The sequence below is a fragment of the Patella vulgata genome, chromosome 2, assembly GCF_932274485.2.
Source record: "Patella vulgata chromosome 2, xgPatVulg1.2, whole genome shotgun sequence".
Lineage (NCBI taxonomy): Eukaryota > Metazoa > Mollusca > Gastropoda > Patellidae > Patella > Patella vulgata.
Window position 1 is genome coordinate 49,265,138 of NC_065880.2, and position 25,593 is coordinate 49,290,730.

The window sequence follows — 25,593 nt, forward strand, 5'->3', positions numbered from 1 at the left end:
TCCTGCCGCACGGGCTATAATTGTTTAAGAAATTCGAAATCACCCGTCCTTAGGGTGTAACGGTGATATACTAAACCGTTTTTTAAAATCAGATAAAAATTATGACCTCTATAGGGTCCACAAGTTAAAAACGTGATTTTTCGTACAATCAGGGGCCATAATTCAGCAAATTATAGTCTGATATGCGCGAATATCGACAGGAACCGAGATCTTTGGGTTATAAACTTACATTTCAAGTTTCAACAAAATCGGATAAAAATTGTGACCTTTATAGGGTCCACAACCTTGATATACCATATTTTTACGCTATTTAAGAACGAACGGCGGGCATTTTGTCTGTCAATTTTGGGCCGATTTTCATGAAATTCGAACTCAGCCGTCCTTAGTGTGTAACAGTGATATAATAATACGGTTTTTTAAATCGGATAAAAATTATGACCTCTATAGGGTCCACAAGCTAAAAACGTGATATTTTGTACAATCAGGAGCCATAATTCAGAAGTTACGGTCCGATATGTGCGAATGTCGAAAGGAACCGAGATCTTTGGGTTATAAACTTACATTTTTAAGTTTCAACAAAATCAGATAAAAATTATTACCTCTATAGGGTCCACAACCTTGATATACCATATTTTTATGCTATTTGAGAACGAACGACGGCCATCTTGTCTGTCAATTTTGGGCTGATTTTCACGAAATTTGAACTCAGCCATCCCTCGGGTGTAACGTTGATATAATAATACGTTTTTTTAAATCGGATAAAAATTATGACCTCTGTAGGGTCCACAAGCTAAAAACGTGATTTTTCGTACAATCAGGGGCCATAATTCAGGAAGTTAGGGTCCGATATGCGCGAATATCGAAATTAACGGAGATGTTTGGGTTATAAACTTACATTTCAAGTTTCAACAAAATCAGATAAAAATTGTGACCTCTATAGGGTCCACAAGCTAAAAACGTGATTTTTCGTACAAACAGGGGCCATAATCCATGAAGTTTCAATCCGATACATGCCAGTATCGAAAGCACTCAAGATCTTTTGGAGATAAACCTATATTTCAAGTTTCGTCAAAATCGGGTAAGAATTGTGACCTGTAGAGTGTCCACAAACAATTTGTGGACGGACGTCCGGACAGACAGGGGCGACGACAAAATACGTCCACATGAAAATGTGGGCGTATAAAAAGAAGAGAAATTATTATGAACCATATAAATTTTAGAAAGATATATGACTTATTTCATTTGTTACAGGAAAGAATATACAGTTCTTTGAAGACAGAAAGAATCTAAAACTTTTTCTTGAATATGTTGTTATGTTTGTTGGAAGGTAAAAAAAAAAAAAACTGAAATACAATAAACTTAGATCCTGTGTGCATAATTCACAAAAATCCTAGAAGCTATATGTACTACAGTCACAGTGCACAGAAAACCTTGAATCTGTGTACTGCAGTGTGCAGAAAACCTAGAATCTGTGTAGTAAAGTGCACAGAAACCTAGATTCTGTGTTTTACATTGCACAGAAAACCTAGAACCTGTGTACTACAGTGTATAGATAAATGATACAGGCATATCAACAAGTAAATAAATGTAACTTTTTTTAAATTATCATAATAATTTTGCTTCTGAATTAGAATCATCTCTTCTTTATTTTAAATGATGTGATTATTTTTTATTTTTAGATGGTTACCTGTAGATATTAAACAGAAACATGAATTATTAGATAATATTGTTGTTAATCTACATGGGTTGTTATTATATGTTGGTAGAATATCAGATCTTCAAGTCAGTTTGGTATTAAGCATGGCAGAATCAGGATTTATGGTATTATAATAGTTTTAATTATCTGAAAAGTCTTTTATATTGATGTCTTTTATGTATTTGAATTGCTGTTTAAATTAGTGATGGGACCATACATATATATAATTAAGATATATTAAGTGGAATTTGGTTAAGATTTGATTTTGAAATAAACAGTTAATCTGAACATTGGCTCTGTGACAAATTTATGCAGACAATACTTCTATTTTTTATTAATGATAATAATAATCTTTATTCAAAAAAACCCAACTTCTGTGAAGTTACATGAATGGTATTAACATTAACAAGTTACAATAAATAACTTTCAGCTAGACAGCTTCCAAGTTCTTGAAGCAACGACTGCGAGTTTTACAACATCTGGATGTTGCTAGATTACTTCACAATTCCCGAACTTATTGCTACGTTATCTACAGACACATGAACAGTAGCATCCAATCAGAGGTTGTCACATAGCGACCTCCATGGAAACCTTGACATTGAACGAACCGAGAACTTTGCAACTCGATAATCACATGTAGACATTTTAGCTTGAAAGCGCGAGACTTGGCATTCGCACGATCGAGGAATCTGATAGGCTCACAAGCTCGGCTTGTAACCAGTCAAAATGAGTGCCTCAATATGCAGGGTATTATGTGAAGTCCTTGATAACATGTACGTAGTTAAAGCGAGATCAAACCTTCTATTGAAGATGAACAGCTACAATTTATTCAAGTCAAAAACATAATTTTAAAATTTATTCACTTATATCATTGAAGAAGTCTTTGAAGATAAAAAGATTATTTTATTAGTTTATAATGGTTTTTTTTTGCCAATTTAATTTTCATTAAATTATTAATGTGTGATTGTAAACTTACATATTTGTTATAAATGCCTTGTAATTTCTATTGTCAGTCTAGCTACCCGTTAACTCATCAGTATCATGTTTATCTAGATGTATATTGGTCTTTAATAGAAATAATCTATACTATAGAACTACAAAATCCAGGTAATTTGGAATTAATTATCAACTTTTTTCAGATCTGAAAAACTAAGAAAATAATTTCTAATTATGGTCTTTTATTTTCTCATCATAACAGAATTTAGTCCTTAATGATAATTATATAGAATAGTAAATTAAGTAGAAATGGCCTGTTGAATTTGGGCTATTTTGTAATGTTTGGGAAAATTTAGGCCCTTTCAGCTTCTTCTCCTTAATTACTTGATCAGATTTGTTCTAACAATGTGGCTCGACCTTGATTGGGTAAATTTATATATAAATGTATTCTCATGAAGTTACAATGCACACATACACTTAAGTGATGGATGCTTAAAGCCCTTGGCACTGGCCATTGTATTAAGCATCATATATATTAATACACCATTATGTACCCATATTTTTGAAGATCAGAACAAAATATTAGCTTCTCTTACTTCTGTATTTCAGATTATAACACAAAACTACATATAATACCAGTAGAAGACAATGATAATAATATGACATTATTAGATCAACTTATACATATTATATTATCTGATCTAGTTAATCTAGCTGTTTATAGAAAAGACAAGGTGGGGAATATATAATTTTACATTTCAATATAGTTCAATATAGCGAAAATTAACTGTAAAATCTAGACAGCAACATTTTAATGAATTATAAATATGAAACCTTGTAATTTTAGATGTGTGAAAGTCGTTCTAATGATGTCAGTGTATTTACTTGTACATGTTGTGTTGAATTATGGGTAATGATAATACATACTGTGCAATATATGCACAATAAGAAAAATGGTGAGGTAACTAAACATTTAACATTATGATTACTGAGATATGGATATTTCAACTATCAATTTATAAATGCCTGAACTTTTTAGTGCTTTTCAAGAAGTTTAATAGACTCAATCCATAATATCCAGATCGTTGTATAGTTCTTTGACATATCAAACGTTGGGTTTAATGTGTGGTTCTAAATTAATTGAATTTATTTTGTTGGTGAAAGTGATAAAACTATTTAACACATGTTTCTTTATTTAATTCTAAATTTGAACAGTTTTAGCTGGTATCTTTTTTTATTTTATTTTGTCTTTTAATACTTTTGGATAATTTTGATCCTTAGTCCTTGATGGTGAGATTACATAGAATATTACAGAATATAGAAGATCAATCAGTTAATACAGAAGAAGATATGGAAATAGGTAGTGCATTTTACAGAATTTTGTAACATGTATATCAATAAGGTATCCTTAGTGGTTCACTGAGTAAGACGCTGACTCACTAACCAAGAGGTCTGGGGTTCAATCCTTGTGTTAACCGATAAAGTTCTGAGTGTTGCAGAACATGGGACTGGGCCAGGACAGCATCTAATCATTTGGATGGAAGGAAAACAGAGGTCCTGTGTACTTATTGGCGTGCACGTAAAGGAGTCCTTGACAGTTGGAATTTAAAATAAGAGTAGGCTGTATGGCCCATCTTCATTATCCTAGTCGGTGCAGAAAAGTAGGATGTTAAACACCATTGCACTTCATATATCAATAATGATTACTTTGTTCTGTATAATACTTTTGAATGTCAAGCAAGTTGTAAGGCTCAATTAAAATTAATTCTTTATTAGGCAGAATAATCTGTCCCCCCTACCCACTCACCCACACACACATACACACACACAAACAACTAAATCTATCATCAAAGAGTAAATTGTAATATGGTAGAAATGGGGTGAATCGGCAATTATATGAGAATGTTTATGATTATTGACTAATCAGTCATCATATTTGTTCCAGTGTAAAAATGTCTTATGCCAAGTAATTGAGAAAGAAAAACTTTGGATTTGAAGCGTTTATGTAGTTCTATATTAAATATTTTATTTTAGACAGTACACTATTTTATCATGCCATTGAAAAACCTAAAAACGGCCTCAATTTCAATTTGTGGTTGACAGTGAATGTCGCTAGACTGTTTTCTGTAGATGTATCTGGCAATATAAAAAAAGTTGTAAGTATAGTTTCCATAATAACTTTTCTGGTTTTATCATTTATTCAGATTTTGTTAATGTGTAACACTCATTCTGATTTTCATTTGAGAGATTGTTAATCCCTTGCAAACTACAATATTGTGATAGTTGGATCTCTAAAACAAATATCAGCTCAAAAATAGTTCAGCTCCATTTAGTATTCACAAAGACATATGATGAATTCAAAATTTGTAAACATTCAGTATAGCAGGATATGGTCAAGACATTCTCAATATATCTTTGATACCTCCTTTTAATCTGACTGCATCAAAGCTGGGAGATCATCTGCCTTTGATAATTTGATTTTGTAAATGTTAAATAATCAATTTAAATATATTTTACTGTGGATTAAGCTGTGAAACTGCAGGCTTTAAATTTCGAATTGGGTTTGAGATGGATTTAATGAATATTGATATGTTTGTGTTTTTAGGAGAAGAATGATAACAACTATTATATGATAGAGAGTATATTAAAACGGACCTTAACTCAGGTAATTAATTCAATAACATAATAAATGGACTGGAAGGTTATTAAATGTCTCATCAACACAAAACTTTGGTCATTTTGGGACAAACAAATTGTATGCATTGCTTGGAAAAAGAATTTTGCCTGGAGAGTAGCATTTTTACATGATGTGCTCCAATGTGTACTTGGGTGGAGCTCCGTTTTCGTTCCATCTGAACAACTAGGCACCCTTCCTTTTTCAGCCTTGTATTCACAACCCCTAACAAGTAATTAATGGCAAGGTTTGAAGATCTCTCAAGGTTCTTTGACATTCTGGTCAAAAGTCAAGTTTCCTGACCCCTATACTACCATGGCCCCCAGATTTAAAGGTTTTTTTTGTGCAAATCATCACTATTTACTATCGTGTGTGTTGGCTCCGGAAGTGACAGCCATTGATACATGTGTGTTACATGCTACCAGTTAGGATAATGACTGATTTATCAATTTATAGGAAAATTTGTCAGAAATTGATTTAAGATATCAACTGCGTCTGTGTTTGTCCGTCTGTCAGATATGGGAACCAACAACCAGTCTAATTGTTATATTATGGGATTATTTCTTTAGAAGACTGGTATGTATATATATACTACTATATGTATTATAAAACATATTATAACCACAATATTTATAAAACATTAAGCTCATATCAAGCTTTGTTTAATATCAGACAGCCAATTCTAGTTCTGATAATTATTTTTGTTTAAACATACATTATGTAAGAGCTAAATCTGCCTATTGCAGGTCTTTCTTTAGGTCTAAAATGTTATCTAAATTATTAATTAGACATTAATTAACTTATCCAGACCATAATCAACTCTTGATGTCAACGCTGGCGTGCGGTATTTACTGGATTAGGATCTGATTTGCTGCTCAACTTTCATTTATGATTTAATCATGAAATTTATAATCGGGACTGTTTTTTATCGTACTGACTTTAGTAATGATGATCGAGACTAGGCCAAAAATTCAATTGCTAAAATCTTGTTTCAGAGTGGATCAATTTGACTGAAATTTTCAGCAAATTCCCTTTACATTATCTAGTTTTTAACTATTATAGTGAGAACTGCCAGCTCTTTATCTAATCTCCCATAATGTATCTTTAATGATTATTAGTCTTAAGAAATTCATTTTAAAAAATGGTAAGACCTAAAGTTATGTGCATAAAAAAAATTCATTTCTGAGGTAACTCATGTAGTTTTAAGAAATGTTATTCAATATTGTAGATAGTAACATATTAACCTATATTTTGTGTAAAACATGATACATCTATGTAATTTATTTACCTCTATATTTACAGAATTGTAATTTTATGTTACCAGCATCAGGTGTAAGAGCTTTAGCTACTGTCAGGTATAGATATTTACTAGCTACTGTTAGGTATAGATATTTAAAGCCACCATTCTGTCATACAATTTAATAGTTGCAAGTTAATTACAATTTGATTAGCTTCAATCTGACAATTCTAATGTATCAAATGAATTTTTATTTAACAATATCTGTTGATTATACTCCATAATACAGATAAAAATTCATGCTGCAGACATCAACAAACTGAGATTAGACACACAAAGTTCAGAAACTTAAGAGACGTTTGTTGATTTTTTTTTCCAGTTTAACACCACTGTCACTACTAGAAAAATGTCGTAAAAGTAACCACCAAGATGTGTTAGTATTATTTGTTACTCTCTTGGAAAATATTTTTATATCTGATTTGTATCACTTATCTGTAGTATGGAGCCAAAGTGACTTAGTAAATAAGGCGCTGGCTTAGCAATCAGGATCAGGTGCCACTTCGATCTCTTTGTTAGGTAGTTAGACTTTAATGAAGAGTGGGTGGAAATGCCACTGTCTGGGCAAAATTCCCTCATGGCACACACTTCATAGAGTATTCCTCTCTTCATTAGACCAGTTGGTGCAGAAAAATTCTACCCAATTTTATATATTTTTAGGGTACAAAAATATGCTTAAATATATACACATACTTATTACTTACATATTTGTTATCTTCAATTAAAATAGAGTTGACACATATTGCCATTGGATATTTTATGATTTCAGAGTTGAGCAGGATACAAGTTTTGGTCTCTTTCTGAGAATTCTCTCTTATAATCTGTCTAGATTTGTTCAAGCGGGCTCTATGCAGGAATGGCGACAAATGAAGGGAAGGTAAAATCAGTTAAGGTTTTAAAGTTTTAATTTCTGTGAAATAAAAAGCAGGTAAAATCAGATAAAACTTTAAAGTTAAAATTTCTGTGAATTAATTAAAATCTTTTGTTTAGATAATATAGCTAAATATAGATTTTAATCGACTGACATTAGATATAAATATATTCTTTCAGATTTTATTCTAAATTTCATCAACGTCGTCTTCAAGAATTATCTGAAGTAGGATTAGAGAATTTTACGACTTTATTTCTAACATTAGCTGTTACAGTAGAATTAGAAGATGTGGTAGGTAGTTGTAGATATGTGTGTGATATGTCAGAAAACAGAAATTTAGACGCAGAAAGCTAACTAAAGATGTCTTCTTAACAAGACAATCTTCAGTTTTAAGTCAATACTTATTTTTACGATAAAGCTGGGCTCGGTTGATGAAATGTTTGAGGAGGATTGAGTGGCCATACCCTTTCTTTTCTGGCTTTATTTGTCTTCTATTTGACTTGTTTCCATTTTGAGTAATAAAAAAATATATTGAAATTGTAACCAATGTTAAAAATGTATTATTTACCTTAAGATAAGATTGTAATAATTTCTATTACAGGCTGGTAAATTGATAGATTTCTACAATATGTTAGATTTTACTAATCTAAATCTAGCTAAAAGAGCTGTAGTGTTAAGAGGAAGTTTGGCTTTAATACATATCTATATAGAAAATAGAATGGATACCACCTTTATTTCAGAAAAACTGGTTGATTATTTTAATATACTATGCAGGTACCATAGGCTATATTTATTAATATATTCATGTAAACATTTAGACCACAATATGGAGTAATTTTGTCATAGACAAGATGGGACTGTTTCCTGTAGTGCAAAAAAAATTGAATGAATACAACCAACTAGCAGCATGTTTTTTTTAGTGCCAGTAACTCGCCTACATTTGTATGATTTTTAGGAAAATACTCTTTGATATTTACATATATAGTTTTAGGAAAATACTGTATGATATATATTATATATTAAGTGTAAGGTTTACGAAAATAATATATATTCAATATGTTTGTATCAGTTTAGGAAAATGTTTAATATATATCTGTGTTTAAGAAAATGTTTTTTTTTTTAATATATATGTGTGTAAGGTTTATGAAAATACTGTATATTTGATATTTGTATGAGTTTTAGGGCAATGCTGTATTAAAGGATATATATTTAGGAAAATAATGTTTGATATTTAATACACATTTCCCTTTATGGTTGACAATTCTTTTCCCAGGTGTTTATATTATCTGATTTTCCATATTTAATTTTGCAGAGAAATGGAGGATGTTGGAGATCCTCATAAACATCATGGTATATGGAAGCTGTTCTGTTTATATATAGATAGTGTACAAGATATACTAGAATCTAGTCCAACATTAACTTGCTCAGAGCATAAATTATTAGGTTAGATATTTCATATTATTGATGCTTCTATAGAATGTTTATATTATAGAAGTATTTAATAGATGTTATGAATACAAGTTTTGTTATATGATAGATGTGCTAGATATACAGTAAACTTCGCATAAGTCGGATCTAAGTGGACTGACCAATTTTATCCAAGTTAAGCAAAGATCCGAGTTAGCCAAAGACCTAGTTCAGCTCTGAACGTAGGTCTCTTTATTGCCCTGTACGTTCAGGAACCGTCCTATTGAATCCTTGTCGAAATTAAAATCGGTTCCCAGTAATACTGCTAAACGGTCGTGTGTCAGTCTCTGTGAACACCTGAACAATGTTAAGGAACATTTTAGTGAGAAAAGAAGACCTTGCTTACCTCGCTAGAGTCAGTATGTGCAACACAACATGCTGTTAAAAATGCGTCCCCATTGGCTTTGGCGGACGCTATTGAGGTCTAGGTGGCGCACGGATTTACATGGCTTGGCCATATAAGACGAAATGAAATTTAGGTAAGCTGAGGTGGGGGAAAATTACAATCTACCAAAAGCTGAGAAACTTCGGTCAATTATTGATTTGCCTAGCCCAATTACAATCCGATTTTTTCAAAAATTCCAATTTCTTTTTGTCTTATATGGCCGAGTTGTGTAAATTTATGCGTTGCCCTGTATTTGTATTTCAATGGCGTTTGGAGGAGGGGGACGTATTTTTAACAGCCGGTTGTGAAAATACTGCCGATCCGATGTAGGCGAAGAGAAAAAAAGCCGGAATTAAATCAAATAGACCGAACATTTTGATCCGAGTTGAGCGAAGATCCGACTTAGGAAATCCGATCAAAGGGTCCAAACGATTTTATCCGAGTTGAGAAAGATCCGACTTATAAGAATCCGACTAATGCGAGGTTTACTGTATTTGAATTAATCAAAAGAAAATCATGTTAGAGAAGGGTGTCTTTATACCCCTCACATGCTTAGTTGCTTCAATCAATGATCATGCCCTTTCTGTCCATTAATAATTTCTAGGTAAGAGTTTTTGAGATTCTTTTGCAAACTTGCTAGGATTGTTTGGCTCGGCATAAAGACGAACCCTATCCGAATTCAAGAGTTGGGTTTTGTCTTTTGTATAGTTATTGCCCCTGTCTCTGAAACTTTGTAAATGCCCAACAGACAAGACTAGTTAAGATTTTTAAAAACATCTTAACGAGATTATTCACCTGATTCTAAGAAATAATCTTTAAAAAGTTTTGCCTCCATTTCAAACATTACAGGTGGACATAAATTTATTGAATGGCAATGCTATGGTTAATGATCAATAGATTCCATTTGTCGACGGTCAATCAGAACATATTTTTAAAACTGTATATTTGTAGGTAACGGATTAAGCAGTGTATGGAGAATACTAGGAGAAAGTGAATTAAGACATTGTATTAGTGTATTTATAAGTATTATTACTAGATTGAGGTAAATTCTTTATCAGACTTATAGTTTAAATCTAGGTAGTTATCATGTAGAATATGTATAGATATCAGAGAAGCCTGAATGACATGCTGTATTTAAGGTATAGGTAATATGAACACCCACTTTTCCTGGAATTATAATAAGCTACCACCCTCTCATAATCCAACATTTGCTGATCTAACTTCTACCAGATAAAACTTCAAATAAGCTCCCATAAGCTTGGTGTCAGTCATTATCACATATGTGATAGAAGTGGTTAAAACAAACGGAAAACATGAGTTATCTTTGAAATTCAAAACAAAAGTTTTTATAAAGTGTAGAATGAATAAAAACAAAGGAATGTACATACTGTTTCTGTTTTTGTGTTTTCATTTTGCTTTCGTCACTTCCATTTTTTGAAATATTAATTACACATCTAATGTAGCAATAACCCCTATGTAAAATTATATTTGGAACGTATTTAACCAGCTCTATCACATATGTGATAACGACTGACACCAATATTGTCCTTTAACAGCTAAGGATTCAGTAATGAAATGAAATGAAATGAAATGGGGTTTAACGTCCTACTGTTCTGCTCCTATACTGGGCTAATGAAGACGGGCATACGCCATGCAGTATACTATGAGGGAAATTTTGCCCGGGCAGCGGCACTATCGCCTACTCTTATATCGAATTCCAACTGCCAAGGGAGGATTCAGTAATAAAATATGATTAGAGAATACTGATAGTCATGTATCATATGTATATTAATTTTGTTATAGAGCTATTATATCATCAAGTCAGGAAATTGAGACTTCTTTACAAAAATGGAGAGTAAATCCACAGCATGAAGGTATTTGAACACCATATTCAGCCTATCTTAATGTACTAAGAAGAAATAATTGTTTGCATTGTCAGATTATTGTTGAGAAGGTCACAGAAAAAATGGGTCTTGCCTGGAAACTTCGATTTACCGATACTGGTCATAGCCCATGACCAATCTTGATAATTGATTCTTTCAAACATTATCTATAAGTCACTAATTTAGTTGTACCTGACAAAATGTCAAGCACTGTTGTTGAGATGTACCTTTTTAACTTATACAGGGCATGTCTTAAAAATATCAATAATAACACAGAGACAACAAATCTGTACCAGACAAAATAACAGGCAACAAAGGATCTGTGTCTGACAAAGCCTAAATTGTTCTGATGTTGTCTGTGACATGTGCCTTATTTTCAGACTAGCTAGCATGTCAGTATAGATTATTGTTCAAACTAATAAAGAAATATATTGCCAATCAAGGTCTTTAAAGTATCGATAGATTTTTACATACTGGGTAATGATTATTTAGGATATAGGTAAGTGTTTAGACTGTGGATATAACATGATGCTAAGGACCTCTATAAGTTATCTGCAATCCAGTAACCAAATCAGTTAATTGCTCTATATATCAAGTGGATGGACATCTAACAAACTTGTGTTTAAATATATTTCAGTATTAGGACTGTATTTATGGCAAACAGTTTATCCATTTATAAAGGAGCATGCATGTACCCAGACACCACCTCCCGTATTAGCTGATTTAGCTGCTTCCTTCACTCTTCTATCTAAACAAATGTAATGTATCTATAGTTTTCACCATTATAAACAATTAATATTATATAATTTACTCTATTGGAAACATTCAGGAGGTCATGGTGCAAACATCAGGAATGGTCTTTCAAGACACATCGGTTTTGAGGCGTTGAAAACTCATCTTTTTACTAATGATCTTTCTGTAAAGAATAGAAATGACTTTTGTGGGCTATAGACAACAATCAATTACTATTATTATATGAATGTATTTGATGATATATTAATTGTTCACTAACTTTACTTGTAAATTAAGCAACTTTCATAGCTGTTTCGCAGGAAATGCTTTCGGAATAGTATTTTATTGTGTTAAGAAATTGCAATGATATATTTTCTGTACCTATTTGGTTTCAGTCCACCATCTGTGATAGTGAAAGATAAATTTGTCAGCCATGTTGAATATTTTGGTTTGTCAGAGAATGTACATGTCAGGTGAGTAAATAATGTTGTCTTTGGTAAATTTAAATGGTGCATTGAATTTCTTATTGGCTTACTGACATTCGCTTCTCCCACATTAAACAAATGTTAGTATATAACCAATGTTGATGCTGCCGTCTTCATTAGCCCAATCGGGGCAGAACACGCTAAACCCCATTTCATTCATGTTGATGCTTACAGTCAAAATTGAATTATACACTCAAAGCCATTAAAAACGCAATGCCTAATTCGTGAAATATTTCTGGTTAACGTTTTCTTGGGCTTACCGATCTTATGGCACATAGGTGAAACTTGTGATGGGTCTCTTTGTGTGGAGTTCTGGGTTTGAACCCACTATCAGTTCTCGGGAATGAACTTTGTTCATGCAAACGCAACACTTGTCTTTTTTCACAATTTTAAACAGTCTCATGTCACACGTTTTGCAGGTGCATTCCCTGCACTCTGGCCCTTTAAATACAATCAAAATTTCAATATTCATCACTTCGGAAAAATGCCACACCTTACACAAGAAAACAGGAACAGAGCTATTGGCATGCTGGATCAGGGGGCTTCACAGGTAGCCGTCGCCAGACACTTAAATGTCCACCGATCGACCATTGCTCGCCTTAGACTGGAAGAGTTGCCAATTGACCCTGACCTGGAGCGCCACCTGTACCAACCGCTGCTCAAGATCGCCACATCCGACTACAGCATCTGCGCAACAGGTTCCAGTCAGCTACTGCTACTGCCAGACAGCAATAGGCCGCAAATCAGGGGTATGTGCACAACACACCATGGCTAAATGTCATCTTCTCGGATGAATCCTGATTCAACCTCAGTTTTCCTGATGAACGTCACTGTATCTACCGACGTCGACGTGAATTCTTTGCTCGTAACTGCGTGCTGGAAAGGGATCGTTTCGAGGGAGGTGGCGTCATAGTTTGGGCAGCTAACAACATCAACTTCCGGTCCCAGTTGGTGGTGGTCCAAGGCAATCTCAACTCTCAATATTATGTTGCCGCCATCCTTCGTCCGGTGTTGCTTCCATTGCTGGCTCAACATGGCGTCCGTCGACAGATGGTTTTCCAGCATGACAACGCCCGACCCCACACTGCCAGGTTGACAAGAGACTTTCTGAACAATCATCATGTCCGTGTTATGGATTGGCCCGCTATGTCTCCCGACATGAACCTGATCGAACACCTTTGGGATGAACTTGGATGACGGGTTCGAACTCAAGCCGTGCCACCACAAACTGTTGCAGAGTTGGCACAGGCACTCCAAAATCATTGGCAAACAATCCCACAGCATTTAGTGAGACATCTGTGCAAGTCCATGCTGTAAATAAACTTTGAATTTGGCATTGCGTTTTTAATGGCTTTGAGTGTAAAATAAAACCACCATTGTAAACAGAATAATTGGTCCCAAATAATAATTGAATTGTGTTGAGCCTGCCGCTTTCCTTACTAATGAGGTGAGCAATTTCTGAATTCATGAAATCTAGTTTAAAATCAAAATACTTTTTAATCAGACATCTTGTTTGTTCTGTTTCAATATTTACATGTTTATTTTTTATAGCATTAGTTGTCGTTATTTATCTCAAGTATTAACAGAGACTGGAGCTATAGAATGTATTTTATCTGTTTGTCAACAATCAACATTAATACAAGCCTGGTTTAGATGTGTTTTATTAACATCTCCATCATCAACAGAGCTACATACTATTAACAGGTACAGTATATATATATATATATACATCAACTACATACTATACTATTCAAAAAAAGTAGGGGATATTTGATTTTGGGGGCATAATACTAAAATATGCAAATGACTACGAAAAAAGTCACTATAGAACCTAACAGAAGAAACATTTCCAGTTACATGTGACGCCCAAACGCACCAATAGCTACCGCATGGAATGCAGGTGATGCTTGGGATCATCATGGGGGTCCAACCCAAGATTTGCACGACTCTGACTTTGAATGTTACAGTCATTATGGCATTGAATTCCAGGGTGGAAACATCAGTTTAATTGTTTTAGTTACCAGTAAACAAATTTTGATATGCGTCGGCTTACCCAAAATGAAAGGTTACGTGCCCTTGGCATGCTACAGATCGGCAAAACACAGGCGGTTGTGGCGCGGACGATGAATGTTTCTCAGTCTGTCATAAGCAGGCTATGGTCCAGATACCGTGATACACAATCTGTACAGGACAGACCACGCTCAGGTCGACCAAGGGCGACAACTCAAGCCCAGAAATCGTGTCATCACAGCAAATCAGATCAGCGATCGTCTTCAAACAGACACTGGTGTGAGAGTGAGTGGCCAGACGATTCGGAATCGACTGCATAGGGGTCACCTTCGCGCCCGACGTCCTCGCGTGATCCCTTGTTTGAGAGATCATCACATTCAGGCAAGACGTCGTTGGTGTAGGGATCGTCAACACTGGGATAATCGACGCTGGAGCAATGTGATGTTTTCAGATGAGTCAAGGTTCACTGTTGATTTTTTGGACAGACGTAGGAGGGTGTGGCGTCGTCGAAACGAGCGCTTCCAAGACGTTAACGTCATCAGACATGATCGATTTGGGGGTGGTTCTGTTATGGTATGGGGAGGCATCACTGTTGCTGGAAGAACGGCTTTACATGTTGTTGCAGGGCGTGTTACAGGCCAGTACTACCGGGACAACATCTTGGCAGTCCATGTTGTGCCGTTCGCACGACGTCATGGCCGCCGTTTCATCTTCCAGGATGACAACGCAAGATGTCACAGGGCCAGGATCGTTACAGGTTACCTCCAACAACAGAACACCACCACATTACCTTGGCCAGCACTGAGTCCCGACCTCTCCCCCATCGAGCATGTCTGGGACATGCTTGGACAGAGGTTACGTCAACGTCAACAACGTCCTGCCAATGTCCAAGAACTTGCTGCTGCGTTGCAACAGGAATGGGACAATCTGGACCAAAATGACCTTAGACGTCTCATTAGGAGTATGCCACGTCGGATCAATGCTTGTTTGGCAAACAGAGGAGGATTTACCCGTTACTGACTTGGTTGTGATGCTGTGGTAACTTTGCTGTTTTACCCCGGGTATCATTTTACCCTTATAATGGTCAGTCTGTGCCTTACTTAGTCTAACGATCATTTGGAATAAATCGATGAATGTGAACATCATTTCATTTTGTCATTTGTTTCTTCGTCAGTTTCATTAGGTGACTTTAATAACACTTAAAAATCAAATATCCCCTACTTTTTTTGAATAGTATATATACTATTAACAGGTACAATATATATATGTATGAAATATAATAAATAACAGAAATCCAAACAGAAATATCTGTAAGGTGGATAATATTATGTTTGGTAAGTGAGCTACTGACATATATGATCCCATATGAAAACTCAAAAGTTAAACCTTTTCACATTTTATGTTGGTTAAATATGTCTACTTATATCATAACTGTTGTTGATGATTGAAGAGTGATGTAATGGGTTGTACACAGATCATGGATCAAACTTTTATTGACATGTTGTTTCCAGTTGATCAAAATTGTAGTTATTGGCTTATTAATTACAAAATCTATGTCATCATTGGCATTTACTTTATAATAGAAATATCACTCATCCTGTAAAAAATTATAAAGCCGCGGTTAATTAATTGTTTGTTTCTCATGACCCGCCCACATGTCCGTTTTCATCCGTAATAATTACGCACTTCCATAATTATTTGGTCAAATTTAGTGATGTCAATAATTTGCCCTGTAAAACTATATTTGTTTGCCTTTAAATATGAACAATGAATTGATGCATAAAAATCCACTATTTATCGATGAACAGGACACCGTAGGTGATAAGTAAAGTAGGCTAGAGGTGAATGTGAAAAAATATACAGAGTCCATCCATAAAACAGGAAGTGATAAAGCTGTATCATATATACTGTATAAGGCACTTGTCATTTGTAATAAAATTCACACGAAGATATAAATGTCATTTAATTCCTGCTAAATTATTTTATTTACGTGACTAGCAACGGTCCCAGAACTGCCGCCATGACATGATCTCGATCATGACATACCGACTGGTTGTCACTGCTTCACGGTATTTTATTAACAACATCTATAAACAGTCTCAAAAGGACACAAAGATACAAATAAATGTAAACAGTTTGATTAAGATAGACAAAAGTATTTATATAATCATGATGCCATGTGCCGATTGGGTCAAAGTCATTGGTACTAACTTCCTCCACGGCTAGAGAAACAACCACGTGTGTAGTAAATTCTTTGGACTGACATGATAATCTAACTTATTTTGTATTTAAAAATCCAAGGGTATGCTTTCAATTATTTATGTTAGAACAAATCATCTGGTAATCTGTCAAAGTAGGGAAAGATAAAGAAATGAAATGCCAAGAATGAATGAATTAACGAGCTGTTAACTTAGAAGCATATCACTAATAATTTAAACTTATTTATTATAATCAAGTCTTCCGATGCCCAGATATTGTGCAACATATATTTTAATCTATAAATATTTATTAAATGTGAATAAATCTCAGACACTGGTTACCGTTGGGTTTTCAACGACCAAGTAACTGACATTAGTTATTGCTGAAATAGAAACATCATTAAACTAAAAAAATTAAATTTCATCTCAATAATTAATAATCACCTCATGTAGCATGTATGTTTCACAAACTCAAGTCATGAGAAACTGACAATTAACCAGGGCCTTAATAAGACTTTATTAAAGGGAGATAATTAGTCTCCCACCTGTTTAACTGTGTACTATAGTTCATTTAAAAACAGTCGGTATTTATAGTAATATTTATGTACTAAACATGATTGGCAATAAATATTGAGAGATATATGTACTTATTTAAAAAAAATAATATACAGGTTATATAATTGACAAATTTGCAGTTATAACATTTATTTATATATTTTTGTTTAGAGTGATATTAGAGTTAAGTGATGTTAAAGAGCTTTTATCCAAGGCAGCTCTTACAGCACCAGTTGATGTTATGCCTAAAGTATTTATTAAATCATTGGGGCAGTTACATCAAAATGCTGCGGTACGTTTGTCATTTTTATTTCAGAATTTTTTTATTTTTTTTTCGTAGAATGGGATGTAAAGCGATAAAATTATGCTTTTCAATATAAGAATTGTTACCCAGAATCACAAGGCTATTTGGGTGCTTATTTATAAATCAGTTTAAAAACGTGTGTAGCGTTCATACATACTATAAGATAAATCGCTTTAATTATTTTAACCTATGACGGTCAAAGGTAAGGGTTAACATGGCCAGGAAGATAACTCACTGTGCATGCCCAAAGATAGATCTCATCAATAAAAGTTATTGCTCTTAGATATTATAATGTCTTGTTATGTAATCCATATGTCTGTATTCTATCTTTTATTTGATTGTTCAATATATTTCTGTTTTAAGAATTTAAAAGAAAAGATGTTATTACGAGAAAAAGTAATGGTTTTTTTTTCTCTGGTACCACAACAAATAGCTCCTGTGTTAAAACTGATGGCACCACAAGATACACTTAAAACACTGTTTACAACTGTAGGATATTTAGTTAAACATTGTTCACCATTATTATTGGTTCAGGTAAAGATAACATGCAGTTTGTTTATATCATGATTTTATTTTGGGAAATTAAGGATTAACACCAGTTATATAACACCATACTCACTATATATATTATATTCCTAATTTGAAATCTTCATATATCACACTATAGGTCTTTTATATATATATATATATATATATATATATATGGACTTTGAATTTGATTGTCCTTCAAGATCAAAGATGCTGTAGAATCCTTTAGAATCAATGGTGCTGTACTATTATTTATTTATCAATAATATTTTTATTTTACAGTCTAATCCTAACTGTCCACTACCAGCAATATTAAGTGCTATGGTGACTCCACATTTTCTCTTTAATACAGATAAACCTATTAACTCAGCTTTCTTAGCTGTTATTAGAGATTCTTTACATATGGTAAGATTAACTTTTGTCCAATGAGTCACTTTCGAGAAATTTCTAAAATTGCTTTGAATTTGCTTAGATGTATTTTGATAATAATGAGAATTTGTACAATAATAAATACCTCTTTTAAAAGTTCACAAACACTGAGATTTTATTTTTATGACTAAAAAATACAATGTGCAGTATTAATTTAAAAGTCAATTTTGTGTATGTTTAAGCCTGTTTAGATACCAGTTGGTTTAGACTATTTTATTTTGTACAGTATATTCAAGGATTAAGTAAACTGGATTTTAGAAGAGCAGCATATGTAGAGAGAAGATTGAAAGATATAGTTTCAATATATTTACAGAAATTTCCTATTGTAAGTTTACTAAGAAAAATAAGTAATCCAAATGTTTTTGGTTTTTTTACATTATATAAAAATGTATTAAAACTGACAAACAGATTAAATTTTAATAATTGAACCATATTAAATCTGATATAGAATTTTACTTGCTGCATATAGTTGTATTGATATAATAGTCTACGCTTTGGTCAGACCTGGAAATAACAATTCTAGCTGTAAATGACAAACTTTTTGCCGGACATGTATTAATAAAAACACTGATAAAAGACAAATCTGCATTGGACAAAATATAGGCATTGTCTGAATTTGTGCCTGACAATGTCTGTGACAAGTGCCTTATTTCCAAGCTTGACTTTTTATTTGATGCTAATAAACGAATACTTTATTATTTTATTGAAGAAATCCAGTTTTGCAATGAATGAATCAACAGCCATTCATCCTCTTATAGTAAGTATATAGATTTACAAAAACGAATTCCATTAAACACTATATCAAATCACAGTTCGCTTTATGATCTTCTTACCCCTACAGTTGCATAAAACTCACAAAATATGTTAAGAGAATGAGAGAAATGCGGTGTTATGTTAATTCAACAACACCCGTATTTCAATAATTACCTTGCAAGTAAGTGGCCTTTAGCAGTTAAAGTAAATCTGTATTTCGTTTCGATTTTTTTTATACTTTCGATGGCCTACACTATATGAAGATCTGACTGGTTGTAGTGGAAGGTCGCATCAGAGGTCATACGAGTGGCTTTTGACATTTGATGTAACAAACTGTTTTATTGACCAATCCCTCACATTATCCAGAACAAGGGTAAATATAACAACTCTTCCAGATCATCAAGTAAAACGAAATTTTGAACTATAAAAAACGTAACGAAATAGGACCTGTATTTTAATCAGATTGGCAAGACACAGAATCACTGTATTACAATTCTCTTTTTGATGTTTTTTTGTTGCTTCAGTAAGTAACCTGTCACTCTTAATTATCCACGTCACACGTTATCTGTAGGTACACAAACACTCTTAAATTGTTTTGGTTCTTGTTTTATTTCTTCAACATTAAGCTAGAGTGAGGACTCTTGGTGTATAGTTTTATCACATCAATACCTTGCCTAAGTTCGATAGTGAGCATTTTCTGCTCAGGGTAAGCAGATCGATAAGCAATTTGATTGGTCGATACTTTGGAACACAATAACTCTCCTCCTAATTGAGGTAGAATGTTCAAACTTGGTGTAGGTGTTCATTAGGTGAATGCCTTGGTGGAGTTCGGTGATAAACATTGTCTGCTTACGGTAAGCAGAGATAAGCAATCTGGGCGGGGGATATCAGCCTCACTGTTTGACTTGTTTTTTCAGAGTTGTTTAAATGAATCTTACGTGAAGACACCATCACTAACATCAGTCAACTTTAGACATTTTATACTAGAAATAATACATGAGAAATACCTTCGCTTGAAGAACATGTCTGTACCTCCATTATCTAATCTGGTAAGATTTCCTTTAAAAGGGATATAACTCTGATTGGCTTTTCAAGTATCAAAGTGAAGGATATAACAACAGATAAAAAGTTTACTTGTGTGTTGCAAACAGTATATTTAATATTTTGAAAATCATCAGTAATCAGAAATTACTAAAGCAACACATCTTTTTTATAGGGTTTATCTTTTGTGACAGAAGTTCTTCAAAGAACATCAAGTGGCGAAGTCATAGCCAGGTAATCAAACTATTTTATGGAATATTATATTAGTCAAAATACACACTAATTTACTAAATGACTTGTTGCATTCTAAGTAAGCTTGTATGGAGAGATTTTAGAATTATTATATTTAGTAACTTGGACAAACAAATTAAAGGTGGTACCATGAAATCAAAAGGAGCTATTGAAGACTTCGATCAACTGGCCATAAATTATTGTTTTAGTTAAATATTAATGCTTTAAAGTGTATATATACATGTATCTAACTAGTAATTATGCTATGCTCTTGAATAATTTGTATGTATCTAGGTGTGCATTTATCCTGCCTCGTCAATTATTATGATCAATTTGTAAAACTTATTTTCAGTGATATTTTATGAATGAAGTAATATTCTAATATAAATGATAATTGTGTGACTATTTTTCCAGGGATAATAAAGTACTGTTGATGACGATATTAGAATATGTTCTTTTCTCTACATCACCAGCAATGAAACAGCATTCTGGTAAAATTATGCAGTTTCTTATAGAAGCCTGTGTTAGAAATACATCAACATTTCCTATGTAAGTAGTATTATTGATCACACTAATTTTATATGCCCACATTTAACTGTGATTGTATAATTTTATCGTCCCTGTCTGACTGTCGTCTGCAATTCCTTGTAGACGTTTTACAGACTACAAATAATGTTCATAATGTGTTTATGTTCATATTTATTTTCAAAAATTTATTATCATTTCCGATCCTTACTTTGTGGCTATTATCCTTTATCGAAAGACGAAAGTGCACGAAAACCAAGGTACTTACATGATGGCGTGCACTTGAGAATCAATATCTTGATAGTTGGAATTTGTTAAAAGAGTAAGTGAAAATGCCACTGTCAAGGCAAAGATATGGGGTCTTCCCACTTAGCCGGCAGGCTTTGATGTCAAATTTTGCCGCTAATCCAGAGTTAATCCTAGAACAATGGTGTTATAAACTATAGTCCATATCTTTTTTAAGACTAAAACTGTATTGATTTTAACAAATTTAACTTTTATTAAATAACATTAAATAGCTTACACAGTTGAACATTTCCAATGGACGGCATTTGGTCTGCTTGACTTTATACTGAACTTGTAACCATTGTGTATTAAATATCGGCCACCTCGATTATTGGAGATAAAGCGAATATTAACCTGAACGTTTGCCATTTTCAAATAAATATAATTTCGACACAGATCGACCATCAATTTATATTAATATAGTGAATTGAATTCATGTTTAAAATCATAACGCCGGCATGAACTGTGTTCAAATTTCATTAATTAGTTGGTTAATAAATTTTATTAAGAGGGATTAAGAGCTCATTAACGCTGAACACTAGTGAACAGTTCTTGAGTGACTACTTTTAAACAGACTATAGTTTTAAGATCAATCAAAGGATTAACAGTCTGCCGGCTAAGTGGGAACACACCAAATTTACTCTCATAGCACATTGCATGGCATATACTCAACTTCATTAGCCCGTTAGTGCCGAATTTTAGGATGTTAAACACCATTTCATTTGATTTGTTGTTGTAGTGATGAGTTAGCTGGTATAATAAAGAGATTTATCAACTTGTATAGTAAGATGTATTATGATGGTGTATTTAATGTATTAGAGTCTATAAGTATATTATATAAACATCTTATTATATCTATAATACCTGATTGTACAACATTAGTAATAGATCTAGAGATAAAACGTGGTGTAGGTATTGATAGTAAATTAAGGTAGGTTTTTATCATTCTCATACATTTACACCATTATTACCACTGATACATATATTTGTGCCTGTGGTGTGTCTGTTTATTTCTTAGTAGTTGCCAGCTACACTAGGGCATCCCAAAGGCTGAAATTTGGGGTATCAATGCAGCTCGAGCGATGGAGTGGATAGGGCTGGTGGGGTTGTAATACCACCTCTGGTTTCACGATACCCCTATAATAATCACATCAAAACTTAATATCATTGTTCATATCAGAAAATCAGTTGCCATTTATAAAAAATGTTTATATGTACGATGATAAGCCTAGTGCCTATACAGCCCATATGGTATGAAAGTTAAGCATTTCCTGATAATGAAGTGCATCTATAAGCTATTAGATGCTTCCCTTATAACTACCATCAATAGAGTTGCTGTGTGTGGAGAGAGAGAAAGATGGGGTTTAACATCCACTTGACACAAACCAGGTCATTTCGGGACTAACATATTGTACAATTGGACAGGTGACCCTACTCCTTGTCACATACAACCCGGGAATCGAATGACTCAATGACTGACCTTATGACACAACACGCACATGCTAACCATTCGGTCATCCAACCCCCTGCTGTGTGAAGACTTCTATGTTTAAACATAATTGTGTAAAATGGTAATATATGCTTTATATAAAAACATGCCAAAATCTGATGTCAAATTCAATTGGTTAAAATGTTATTAATTTTTCAGGAAAGTATATTATAATCTGTTGACTAATCTGGGTGAAGATGGGCAAAGAGAAATAGACAGATTACAGACTAATGTTAGTTGATATATTATATCCATTGTGAAATGTAGACAGAATTTAAAATTACTGTGTGTAGAATATAGACAGGATTTAAAATGACTGGTATAATGTAGACATAATTCAAAATGATTATAGAGTGCAGACAGAATTCAAAATGGTTGTGTAGAATATAGACAGATTTCAATATGACTATGTAGAATGTAGACAGAAATCAAAACGACTGATAAAATGTAGACAGAATTCAAAATGACTGTGTAGAATGCAGACAGAAATCAAAATGACTGGTAGAATGTAGACAGAATGAATGTGTAGAATACAGATCGAGTTGAATGACTGTGCAGAATGTGGACAGAATTCAACATATGACACATTCTCAGTAACATGACAGGTTAGATAACAAATCCTATTACAAGAAGGTGATAAAAATCAAAGAGCTGACTGCAATAAGGGTAGAACTGGTATTGGGGATGATTATGGACCTTACAAAATGTAGTAAAACACTGATAACTGATTGTAGCAGGATTTATTGAAAAAATAATTCATGTGAACAAAATTATGTGGAATGAATCTTATTTTTAGACTACTAATAATGAAGAAGTTTGTAGTGGATTGAACTGTATGATTGTGCCGGAGGATGTGAACTCTGTGTGTGTTCAATCAATTGGTTACCTATTATAGACATTACTGCAGGCGTGTCAATAACAATGATGTGATCATATAGTTGACTTGTTATATATCTAGTCCTCTTATAAACCAAATTCAACATTCAAACCTTCCACTATTTACTCTGGATCCAGACCAATTTGAACATTTCATGATTCCATCACCTTTTCCCCCCCAAGAAAAGATTTTTTCAGAAGGCTATAGACAGTATTAATCAATATATATGTTATCTTCATGTGACTTGGTGTATGAAATCTTTATTATATCACTTGCTTCTTATTACTGTTAAGCTTTCCACTATACATCATCAGGTTTTCTATATACTGTAGAAAATATATTGTTCTTTGCAAATATAATACTACTTTCATTTTCCTCAGAAACCAGCTACGGTCTACTAGAGGATGGTCCATATTGTTTATGTATACTAATAAAAAGTAGAAAATGATTAAGAGTTAATTGCCCTATCTTTGTGCAAATCAGACATTTCTACAATGGTCAGTAGAAAACAAAAGGTTACTCTAATCAGGGGCTTTTTAAGGTGGTCAAGCACGGAAGGCCCCAATAAAGAGTGGTCTAGGCTTTTCCTGTCAATTGAGACCGCTATGTATTTTCCTGACCTTGAAATCGGCACCCTGCACATATATCTGATAGATCCGTTCAAGAAAAATGAGATGTTTAATAATTTTATTGAATGTAATTGAGTATAATAAAAAACAATACAATGATGACTGTTTCAATGGTGCATGGCTGATGTGACCTTTTACTATGAAACATCATCATTATTTACAGATCAAAATGTTGTAATGAGAGACAGAGAGGGGGGAAATAGGGGTTTAACGTCCACTCAACACAAACTAGGTCATTTCAGGACTAACATGTTTCAATTATATTTCAATAATTCGCTTGCTCGTAGGGGTCTTTAGCAGTGCTTGAAAACTGGAGGACCCGGAGAAAACCCACGAGGTTGGACATGCATTCCTACTCCTTGTCGCATACAAGCAGGGAATAAAAACCAAGCCACTTGGCTCAATGACAGACCTTATGATGCAAAGCGCATGTGTTAACCATTTTAATGTGCACTGAGGAAACAAATCGTGAGCCTAAGAGAAGAAAGACGATTGGCAATGTGGCAAGAGCTGTTTAGATCAGAAATTTACGAGGGCTGGCTGAAAAGTTCTAAGCCTATGTGTACAAATGTAATGGTTTCAAATTATTTTTCTACATAGTCCCCTTCGAGGTGTACCACTCTTGCCAACGATGTTGCAAAGCAGAAATTTTCTTCAGACACCCAAAATAAAGTCGTTCACAGCTGACAAGACGTCATGACGACCAACTAGTTCCTTTTTCATTTTTGGAAACGGGTCTCATCCATGGTTTGTAATTCGCTGTCAAGAGCTTTGGCACCCATCTTGCTGAAACTTTTGTCATTTTAACTCGTTGGCGATATTGTGCTCAACCCTCTCATGAGAGATTTCATTGTAGGAATGATACTGACATAAATTTGAATACCGTACGAGAATTAAATATGAAAAATAGCGAGGTTTACATATTTTTTATTACGTACGGGATTTTAATATTTTGTTGCCATGCGATTTTTATTTGTGGTATGAATTCGTCTGCTTAAATAACGATAATAGTTTATTTTCGGTAAAATGTCGGACAAGAAATATTTTAAAATCCCATCACTCTCATGCACCAAGGTAATGTTTTCTTGAATGTTGCCGTTGATGGCCTTCGGGGACGCGGTTCATTGTAAAGTGGAGACCATGTTGGCATGTATTTGTATTGGGTTAGTCCTTTCTGTTGCAGGTACTGCCTTATAGTCAGTTTGTTCATTTCTGGTGGTTTTAATCGAGGTTCACAAGATGGTCTGGTTTGAAGACAATAATAACACTAAAGTTGCAGTTCTTACGTCTATGATTCAATGATAGTTTGTTTCAAC

The 25,593-nt window shown here is 33.6% G+C and overlaps 1 protein-coding gene across 1 annotated transcript in view; it reads left to right on the forward strand.

Moving 5' to 3' along the window:
- The window catches only part of LOC126811587 (protein MMS22-like), a 32,479-nt gene extending 8,485 nt beyond the window's left edge, over window positions 1-23,994 (forward strand). Inside the window, exons 6-35 of the mRNA XM_050537285.1 lie at window positions 1,252-1,327; window positions 1,680-1,821; window positions 2,710-2,803; window positions 3,242-3,366; window positions 3,480-3,593; window positions 3,914-3,992; window positions 4,667-4,788; window positions 5,238-5,297; window positions 5,763-5,882; window positions 6,609-6,661; window positions 6,923-6,976; window positions 7,370-7,477; window positions 7,651-7,762; window positions 8,073-8,245; window positions 8,784-8,914; window positions 10,275-10,365; window positions 11,127-11,197; window positions 11,844-11,964; window positions 12,334-12,411; window positions 13,975-14,127; window positions 17,358-17,478; window positions 17,854-18,024; window positions 18,301-18,423; window positions 18,674-18,772; window positions 19,157-19,204; window positions 20,118-20,249; window positions 20,417-20,475; window positions 20,887-21,021; window positions 22,022-22,213; window positions 22,931-23,994. Coding sequence (XP_050393242.1) covers window positions 1,252-1,327; window positions 1,680-1,821; window positions 2,710-2,803; window positions 3,242-3,366; window positions 3,480-3,593; window positions 3,914-3,992; window positions 4,667-4,788; window positions 5,238-5,297; window positions 5,763-5,882; window positions 6,609-6,661; window positions 6,923-6,976; window positions 7,370-7,477; window positions 7,651-7,762; window positions 8,073-8,245; window positions 8,784-8,914; window positions 10,275-10,365; window positions 11,127-11,197; window positions 11,844-11,964; window positions 12,334-12,411; window positions 13,975-14,127; window positions 17,358-17,478; window positions 17,854-18,024; window positions 18,301-18,423; window positions 18,674-18,772; window positions 19,157-19,204; window positions 20,118-20,249; window positions 20,417-20,475; window positions 20,887-21,021; window positions 22,022-22,213; window positions 22,931-23,012 — 3,239 coding nt within the window. The 3' untranslated portion in view covers window positions 23,013-23,994. The remainder of the gene's footprint in view (window positions 1-1,251; window positions 1,328-1,679; window positions 1,822-2,709; window positions 2,804-3,241; window positions 3,367-3,479; window positions 3,594-3,913; window positions 3,993-4,666; window positions 4,789-5,237; window positions 5,298-5,762; window positions 5,883-6,608; window positions 6,662-6,922; window positions 6,977-7,369; window positions 7,478-7,650; window positions 7,763-8,072; window positions 8,246-8,783; window positions 8,915-10,274; window positions 10,366-11,126; window positions 11,198-11,843; window positions 11,965-12,333; window positions 12,412-13,974; window positions 14,128-17,357; window positions 17,479-17,853; window positions 18,025-18,300; window positions 18,424-18,673; window positions 18,773-19,156; window positions 19,205-20,117; window positions 20,250-20,416; window positions 20,476-20,886; window positions 21,022-22,021; window positions 22,214-22,930) is intronic.
- Window positions 23,995-25,593: the final 1,599 nt, after the last annotated feature.